Source organism: Hyalella azteca, unplaced genomic scaffold, assembly GCF_000764305.2.
Source record: "Hyalella azteca isolate HAZT.00-mixed unplaced genomic scaffold, Hazt_2.0.2 contig13827, whole genome shotgun sequence".
Taxonomy (NCBI): domain Eukaryota; kingdom Metazoa; phylum Arthropoda; class Malacostraca; order Amphipoda; family Hyalellidae; genus Hyalella; species Hyalella azteca.
Window position 1 is genome coordinate 1 of NW_025943734.1, and position 9,812 is coordinate 9,812.

Here is a 9,812-nt window from a genome sequence, read left to right on the forward strand (position 1 = left end):
TAAAAGCCTAGGTCGACCACCAATAGCTTCTTGAAGAAGAGCCATCACATGCCCAACCCCAAGCTACTGGAGATCACATCACTTTTCGCAACATCGCAAGACATGAAACTATTCATAACTTTGCCTTGAGGTTAGCCGCTGGATGCTTCAAAATGGCCCAGCTGGATCTGGCATGCTCACGGTTACTTGCCAGCCACTTCCTGCCCTTCCACCTCTTTTCCCATCGTCTTAGCATCTCTTGGTGAAAGGCCTATAAAAGCTTCACTTATGTCTAGATTTGGCCATATTGTAGCGCCCTTCCTGCTGGACGGCACCATAACCGTCAGGTCCTACAAAAAGGCAAAACAGAACCTCTGCTGATAGATTTCCCCCGCTTTGCTGAGACCGCCGAGACGAACAGGAGAGACTATCACGGTTGTTTCTGAGGAGGTCTTGTTTCCCTGCCCCCACTGCTCAGCGTTGACTCAGCTACACCCAAGCCACTGCAGCTCCCTGACATCCTGCACACTTGAGGTGGGTGACGAGCACAACGAGTGATGCCTGCCCTGAGTGCAGAAAATCCCTTCAGTATTTTTGCCCCCTCCTGGCCAATGCCCCTCCACGTCTCCTCTATGTTGGTGCCAGCCCGAGGAGGGAGCTTGCCTCTCGGCCACCCGCCCTGACTCATCACATCTTTCTCCTCTTTTGGAGCCATCCCTTGTCCACCACCAGAGCCACCCTCCGTGTACGCATGATTGTCGGGGCAAGAAACAAAAAAAAAAAAAAAAAATAGAAATCATGTGTCCTAAGAATGTAGCAGTTGTTAAGTAATTACAATCATCATAAGACATGTAAAATTTACTGTTGTAATGACTTGTTTTGGGATTGGAAAACGTCGCTCAGAGCAAATATAATGAACAAATTTTGAGAATGCAATTGAATCTGAAAAAAGCAGCTCTACCCTGTCCGAAATTTTCATTAAATGTTTGAGAAACCTTCGATGAATGTGCTGTATGATATCAACTTGTTAATAATCTGGAAGAGTAACAGCATAAAATGAACCCATCATGGAAAGTGGAAACCATATATATATCCTGTTGATGGAAGCACACTCATGGCATGGCTGCCATGTTACATGACTCACACTCATCATAGAAGCCATATATCCTGTTGATGGAAGCACACTCGTGGTTGCCGCGCAGCAGGAAGAAGTTCTCGGGATATTTGATCTTGTAAGCAAGCAGGAGGCAGATGGTCTCAAGGGACTGCTTGCCGCGGTCTACGTAGTCGCCCAGGAAGAGGTAGTTGCTCTCGGGCGGGAAGCCTCCGTACTCAAACAGACGCAGCAAGTCGTAGTACTGCCCGTGGATGTCGCCTGAGAACAGATGTACATTAGCTGCAGTTATAGCAGAATAATGCCAAATAATGGAGAATAATGCTATAATATTTAAACTACATTATTCTCCATTAATGGCAAATAATGGAGAATAATGGCTAACTGTTGGGTGAGAGATATGGTCACTAGGTTTTGAGGACAGAAGGGCTAAGCCAACTAATGTTTATTATATATTAGAGACTGGTGCATTATTATTCTGAACCTATTTTCAGGCTATATTATATTGAGTTAGGTACTTTGCATCTCCTTTGAGAAAAAATTAAGGAACATGAAATTATTTAGGTAGCTTAAGAATATTTCAGGGGATTAAAGCCCTATTAAACATGCCTAGTAACACCACTGGATCCAATATATTGACCCAGTGTAATTAGGAATGATTTAATATTCTTGAGGGAATTTCTGACATTAACGGGCTAAGTAACCACAGCATCTACACCACAGCAAGACTGGAAAAATCCTTCTTTTCCCTGAAATATTATGGCTCCATGACACCATTTTGGTTGGTGTGCAGTCTGAGAAGTACAGCCGGTCAACATGTGAAGATATAAAAAAAAAAAAATTGGGGATTTTTATCTGGAGAAGGAAGGCGCATATTATGAGGAGTCATCATAGTGAATAATACTGCTATTAAAAATTAGCCTGCTAACCTTGAATAATAAGATAAGGTTGATGGACAGAGCTGGCTGAGAACATAATATACCTGTATGTAGTACCTATACAATAAAGATATAAAGAATACAACAATTATTTCTTTCACAGCAATCAATATCAAGTACCGTAAAATGGGGTAACTTAGACCACTTTTTTTCTTATAAATGATGCCATTTTCTTACTAGCTAAATTAAACTTGAATTGAAACATGCAAAATACAGGTCTATACTCTAGCTTTACTCACCATAAATTGCTGGCTCCTGCCTCTCATTGTCTTTATGTAATTTCAAAAAAAGTGATGGTCTTTGTTACCCCAGCTCTTGGGGTAACTTAGACCGGGTGGTAAAATCAATTATATTTTTTGGTAAAATAACTCCAAATAACTCCAGGTTTTGGTGCATTGTAGTAGAACTCTTCTAGTTACATATGCAAATGACAAACTTGAGGAAAGTGTCATAGTTTGCAAATGGGGGGGCGCCACCCCATAATGAGGGAAATGTGACTACCTAATGGCAGCCCTGATGGGGTAATATTGACTGGCTTGGATATTAAGTTAAAGTTACCATATATAAGACTCTGTAGAGTCTGAAACATAAAGAAAAAACATAAATAGGCTGTCAAACATAAAATATGTTATATATGGTAATTTTATATTAACTTCCAAGCCGGTCTATGTTACCCCATCAGGGCTGACATTAGGTGGTCTAAGTTACCCCATTTGGGGGCGGCGCCCCCCATTTGCAAACTATGACACTTTCCTAAAATTTGTCATTTGCATATGTAACTAGAAGAGTTCTACTACAATGCATCAAAACCTGGAGTTATTTAACCAAAAAATAAAAAAAATTGGAGGGGATACTCTGACAGGCTTTAAATAATAGCTTTTTTTCGTGGGTCACATTTTTAATTTTTTAACCTATTAGATATGCAAACTTTTTAAATCTTTCTATTGTGTTATGTAGCCTCAGTATTAGGCCTTTAATGCCCATTGACAAAATTTTTCTATGTCAAATAGTTTTTGAGTTGTGGGGGTTTTTGTAATAAAAACAAAAAGTGGTCTAAGTTACCCCGCCAGTCTAAGTTACCCCATTTTACGGTATACTAGTTATTAATTAATTAATAATCAGCACACACACCACAGATTTTTAAGGGAGCCTCGAGTTCGAGCAAGATGGGCTGTGACAAGAAGATTTCTCGGCTCTTGAGGCACAGGCCACGGATCTCATTCTCTGTGAGCTGAACGTTCTTGCCTGGACGAGACCCGCGAACTGTGAAAAAAAGGTAAATCAATTATTAATTTAATTAATTAAAAGTGTTAATTTAATTGACCTTGCTTAATTGAATAATCAGGCGAGGTTAATCAAAAATTAAAATTTATTGATGAATGAAATAACCTAGATGAGATATATAATAATGCTTGGATATGAGCATCTCATTTCTAGAAAGTTACAGATTTTATGACTTATTTTATTTTACGACTTATTTACATTTTATGATCATAAAACATAAGCTAACTGGAAAATTTGTACAGCTTGCTGAACAATCAGTGCCCACAAGTGTCAACAAAACTTTATATTTCTATTAAAATTACATCCTAGTTTGCTTCCAATTTTGGCCAAATTTTCAAGTAATTTGAGGATTAATGTTCAACATAAGTGCTAAAGCAGTAAAATATATATAACCAGTCTCAACACCACCACCAAAAGTATATGTATTTGATAATTTTGATGTATATTAGTAATAAACTATGAATTTTCTCCTCATAATTCATAACTTCATAAGTGGGCACTGAAATAAATATTGTTGATAGAATTAAACTATTTAATTTTGTCAGGGATTTATCAAGTTACCACAGCAGGACTGGAAAAATCCTATCATTTCCTGGAATATCAAAACTCCTAAGTCCTGTATACTATATACTATGTTATATATGAATTTAGATATATTGGTTCAATTAGAAATAGGGAGCACAAATGTGAAATTCCAAAACTTCCTTAATTTGGTACCAAGATCCTGTCAAATATCCTGCACTAGATTTCATTATGACTGCAATGTTACTCTGGAAAAATGTAATGGCAAATACTTGAGAAAAATTGTACATTGGCATAATATTTGGGTGCAGCTTGGCAAACAAGTTTGTGGCTCAAAAATGGCTTTCCACTGCATGGAAAAGAGATTGATGGCTAAAATCTAGACATTTATGACTCCAAATTGCAGCTTCAGCTAGAAGAGGTTTCCCACACTAGAATTACTAATTTTCTAACAGCTGTTTTCCTATTTTCTAAAAATTAAAACAGCTTTATAGTCAATATGTGATAATTAGATAACAAATTTCAGTTATCACTGATATTTTTCATTTTTTTAATATGTGGAAGCCTTACATTCTTCTCACATAGCAAGGTTGAAGTAGTAGTGTACTACAGGGCAATGCAACAGTAGGCATAAAATTACGTAGACTGTAGCAGGCATGGTATTTGTATCTGTATGAATTGGTATTTGTATGAAATTTATCCCCAACTGGTGCTTTCTTGCCATTTTTGGACCTGCAAGATGAATAACATCCTATCTAATTGTCAAAATAAGTGCACAATCAGGTCATAAAATTCCTAATATATGAAAATTTCACTTAGGGGCTGCAAGATTTCTATTATTAGGAAAATTCCAACACAGAATCTTGGTCTGTAGCTAGTAGTTAAACAAAAATTTAGAATAATTTGGAAGAAAAAGCATTAAATATATTTCTGAAGAAACAAAATAAGATTGTCTGGCATCAGAGCAAGTCAGATGTTTAGATCTACACAGCACAGCAACAAAGCCGAGACTTTTTTAGAGTCTTCCTCAAGTTTATTTTAGAGTCCTTTAAGTAGACCAGTAAAGTATCATGGATACCAGCATTATCATACACAAGAAATTGGCTTAGATTTTGAGTAAATGAGAAAATTAAAAATGAACTGATTCTAAAAAATCTGTGGTTTCACACTATGCTCGACATTCTCTAATTTGGAATATTCAAATTGGAATTTTAGAAGTTTCAAAATTGTGAGTAAAAACCATAGATCCAATAGATTTTCATAAAATGGCAGGTCAAAACAGGCAGATTTCATATTTTTATCAAATGTAGAGAAGAAAACATAGGACAGGGCAAAATTGGCCAGATTCACAATTATTTTGTGGCACTCAGGCATAGCAACAAACCACAGAGGGTAATATTTAGAAGCTATAGGTGCCAAAGATGCTGAAATTGCTGAAGTGGCAAATGAATGATCAATGGAATGCTGCAGCTGCACAAATTCTGATAATTTAGCAAGTAGAAAAGTAACAGTTTTGATTATCCTATATTGAAAAATTAAGCACTAAAGCAACACATATATCTTTTTTGCTCTGGTTTTCAATCAAACTTGCATAAATATATTTATACACCTATTTTTGGTCCATCATGGATCAATTAATCTATCATTATATATAAAATAAAAAGTAATACTAGGGTAGGTATCTAACAATCATTTTGCTAGCAGTAAATAAAAAATTGATTATACTTCAAAATAGAACAATTTCTTTCCAGGAATAAATGTTGCAACTATTTGCCAAGTTTTTGACTAAAATTTGGGTAACTGTTTGAAAAGTTCGAATGTATTTTATACTGTTAAAAATATTCAAATTTTAACTGATTTAGACTGATTAATGCTGAATTTTTTCTGATATTTTAAATTATTGTTCAGATGCAACCAAACATTTGCATTTCTCTTGGTTAATGCAAGAAAAATGTGAGATGTATTAAACTCCACAGAATACTGAGAAACCAAGAAATTTATAATCAAGTTGATGAAATAAACTTTAGTTTTGATGCAAAAATGTTTGAAAATTGAAATGAAGTTTTGATGATCCCGACACATAACAGCACAGCATTGTTCCAGGNGGCAAGTCGTCCACTGCTGGGGGAGCTGCAGCAGCTGCTCTGTCTCTTATACACATCTTCCTAAAATTTTTCTTTTGCATATGTAACTAGAAGAGTTCTACTACAATGCATGGAGTTATTTGGAGTTATTTTACCAAAAAATAAAATTGATTTACCACCCGGTCAAAGAAACCCCAAGAGCTGGGGTAACAAAGACCATCACATTTTTTTTTTAATTACATCAAAACTATGAGAGGCAGGAGCCAGCAATTTATGGCGAGTAAAGCTAGAGTATAGACCTGCATTTTGCATGTTTCAATATAAGTTTAACTTATCTAGTAAAAAATTGCATCATTTTGAAAAAAAAGTGGTCAAAGTTACCACAGTTTACGGTATTATTTAAGTAATAAGATACCTTCACTTTTTTTATGGATACAACATATTTTCCAATATATATAATTTTCATTTTTTTCATTTTTCACAGAATATTTCTGAGAAATCACACAATTATAATTTTGCCTATACCATAAGTAAACGTAAAGCTTCACTTACTAATGAACAAACAGCAACACTTTTAGCAGTAGGTTCTTCAAGTAACTTGACAGTTCAGTGTTGAGTGATTACGTGGTTGGTGACAAAGATTTCGAATCTGATGGAACTGATAGCGACAGCACAAGCAGTGAATGTGAAAGTGTTGTGACAAATGATGAAGTTCCCTAAGAAGATGAAGTGACAGTGGGTAATGAAAGTGCTTGTAAACAATCTTGTTTCTGAGTGGGTTGATATTGAAGAACCTATTGAAGAGTTCTCTTTTGAAAAACATTCAGAAATTATTGTTGATGTACCAAATATTTATTGGTGTACCTTGGAACATGAAGGAGTTACTGAATTTCACTCTCTGCAAACCATTTCTTCATTGAAGGGAAAAGTTCCTTGATATCTACGTTGCAGTGTGCACACAAGAAAAGAAGAGGAGAGAGACACGATACAAATGTAAAGATTGTGAAGGTACACCACCTTTGTGTCTGCTACCATGTTTTGCCATTCACCTTGGGCATTCAAGTACCTAAGCAAGCATGCATATGGCTAGACTTCAAGTCATGCATCTGTACTTTTTCTTGTTTTATGTGATACAGCATGTGATGTTCTTCATTCGGCAGATGAAATTATTTTTCATTCCTTTTGTAGTCTATTATTTTTTGTTGCATCAATGTTGTCAATAAAGAAGTCAAAGAAATTATCAAAAAATTATTATATTTCAGTTTCTAATTAAATCTACACATTGAAATACTTTTAATTTTCTTGCAATAGCACTTGCATTCATGAAATAATGTTGTGTTATAGTTTTTTAATGGGGTAAAAAGGGACGGTTTTGAGCATTTTTTGTTAATAACTTCTTGCCATGAAACATTTCAGAAACAATTTTAGGCTCATTTTATAGCTCTTTGCGAGGGCTATCCAATGGCATCTTCAAAAAAATTCCACATGCTATTTGTACGGTGCCAGACGCAAAATAAAACCGTCCCGATTTACCCCTGGGAACGGGGTAATCCGGGACATTTGCAATAAAAGTTAATTTTAAAACGTTTGAAGCATGCAGAGTGTACTCATCCATCACTAACAGTACTTTGAAGTCTTCCTCTTTCATTGTAGATGATGTAGATGTAAAATAAATGACATTTTCTGTGATTTTTACTCATTTTTCCTTTATTGATATTATATTACCATATTCATTAATTACCATATTATTAATATGATAGTANTAAGAGACAGGAGTAAATGAGGAAATTAAAAATGAACTGATTCTAAACAATCACTGGTTTGCCACTATGCAATAGAGTAAATGCCTTAGTGACAAACCAGAGATTTTTTAGAATCAGTTCATTTTTAATTTCCTCATTTATTCAAGATTTAAAACAATTTCTTAAGTATGATAATGCTGGTATCCAGGATACTTTAATGGTCTACTTATAGGACTCAAAAATGAACTTGAGGGAGAGTCTAAAAAACTCTCTGGTTTGCCACTATGCCGGCGTTCGCTGTGTGAGCTCTGTCTCTTATACACATCTAGATGTGTATAAGAGACAGCTGTTGAATATTAAACACTACTTAATTAGGCTTTTAATCAACAGTTATTAGGCTTTTAACTAAGAAAATTTTAATTTTTGCACACAGCTTGGAACAAGCTGTGTGTGTCCAATTCAAGTTGTGTTGGAATTAGTTTTTATGTGTCTAAATCCGTTTCTTGACTTAATCATCTATTAATTTATTTACCACTTGAAATCAGCAAATACAAGTATACTTAAAGGATTCCTAATATATTCACGGACGTATTTAGAAGTCTCAAACCATAACATTCTTTCTACAAAAACAGTTTATCACTATTTGGTAGAGCAAGGTCAACTATAAACTTTGACACATTTTTCAATGATCTCACTGGGTGGCATGCACTGTCTCTTTATATCTCAACATTTTCCCACCAGACGGCCCAAACCTAGTGACATGTTTTGGCAATAGTTTGGCGCATAAGGTATGACGTAACTATTTCAACCATCAACAAATGCATGGAACTAAGACAAAGCTTAATAATAATTTAATATAAAGGAAAAACTAGAGAGGTGTCAGAATTACCCACGATGTCGGAATATACCGCCTTTACTTTACCCTATAGGACTCATTGACTCAAAAACAAACTAGTAGGCTGTAGGAGAGTAAAAAAACCTCTCTGCAGTTCTTTGCCAGTTGCCACTATGCAGTCACAGATTGCTTCAGTAGTTCAGCCCAATTTTCAAGTTTGGCATGTTCTCTAACATTTAATTGAAGCATTTTCAGTCTATACCAAATTACAGGAGACATAGACAATGATAGGCTAAGTCCATTCCTTGATAAACAGTTCAATTCACACATTTCATAATATTGTGTGAAATTTATTTCAGTTTAGCTAGCCACAGTAAAAATGTTGATCAAATTGTTAACATGGAATTTACATAGTGGCAAATCAGAGAGTTTTTTAGACTCTCCCTCAAGTTCATTTTTGAGTCCTATAAGTAGACCAGTAAAGTATCCTGGATACCAGCATTATCATACTTAAGAAATTGGTTTAAATCTTGAGTAAATGAGGAAATTAGAAATGAACTGATTATAAAAAGCTCTGGTTTGCCACTATGCATGGAAATGAGTGAATGACCGATAACTCAAACCGCTATCATTTCGTCATCTTCATTCTTCATGAATTGTAAATCGTAAAATTCCTTCATCGATTCAGATTAGAAACAGAAACGTAAGCAACGGAGTACGGAAAAGGCTTAGCATAGAAATCGCACTACGGCTACAAATACCTCACAGTGGTAAAAAAAAGTTATTAATTCATCGGATCTTGTTATTTAAAGCAACCAACTTCAAAAACGAAACGTAAGCAATGGCTTCCTAGCTTCCAATTTTCACTCACCTTCTAATAATCTGGCAATGATACTGTCTATATTCAATTTATCAGAGTCTGCCATTGCAAAACTTGGCCACTTGACCTAATAGTGTAAATAGGAGAGACGAGTAATATTTAACGCTGCACTTGCATTAGCAAATCTACTCCACTCTGCCCGCCACTCGGAAAATAGACAAAATGGCTGAGTGTGACGTCACAGATATGTTCCAACAATTACAATGAAGCTCTCCAAAAAGCATGGTTATTGCTTAACAAATATATAAATGTATGTTTTAGTACAATTTTTATTAGTTTGTTTATATGTAAAAAATTTTCCAACAGGAACAATATCGTAAAGTGATTTTTACACCGAGAGCTTCTCTCACAATTGTCTATATGTCGTACTAATTAGCAACATACGTCATCTATTGGCTAATTGAAAGCAAACCTATAAATAAGTAAATATTTAT

At 35.2% G+C, this 9,812-nt stretch overlaps 1 protein-coding gene across 1 annotated transcript; it reads right to left on the reverse strand.

Annotated features, from left to right (window-relative positions):
- Positions 1-1,043: 1,043 nt before the first annotated feature.
- On the reverse strand, positions 1,044-9,550 carry LOC108672393 (serine/threonine-protein phosphatase PP1-alpha catalytic subunit). The gene is made up of 3 exons (XM_018160039.2): positions 9,370-9,550; positions 3,163-3,294; positions 1,044-1,354 (listed from the first exon to the last, which is right to left on the reverse strand). The coding sequence occupies exons 1-3, from the start codon at positions 9,422-9,424 to the stop codon at positions 1,092-1,094; spliced, it is 450 nt and encodes a 149-aa protein (XP_018015528.1). The 5' UTR covers positions 9,425-9,550; the 3' UTR covers positions 1,044-1,091.
- Between the last annotated feature and the right edge of the window lie 262 nt (positions 9,551-9,812).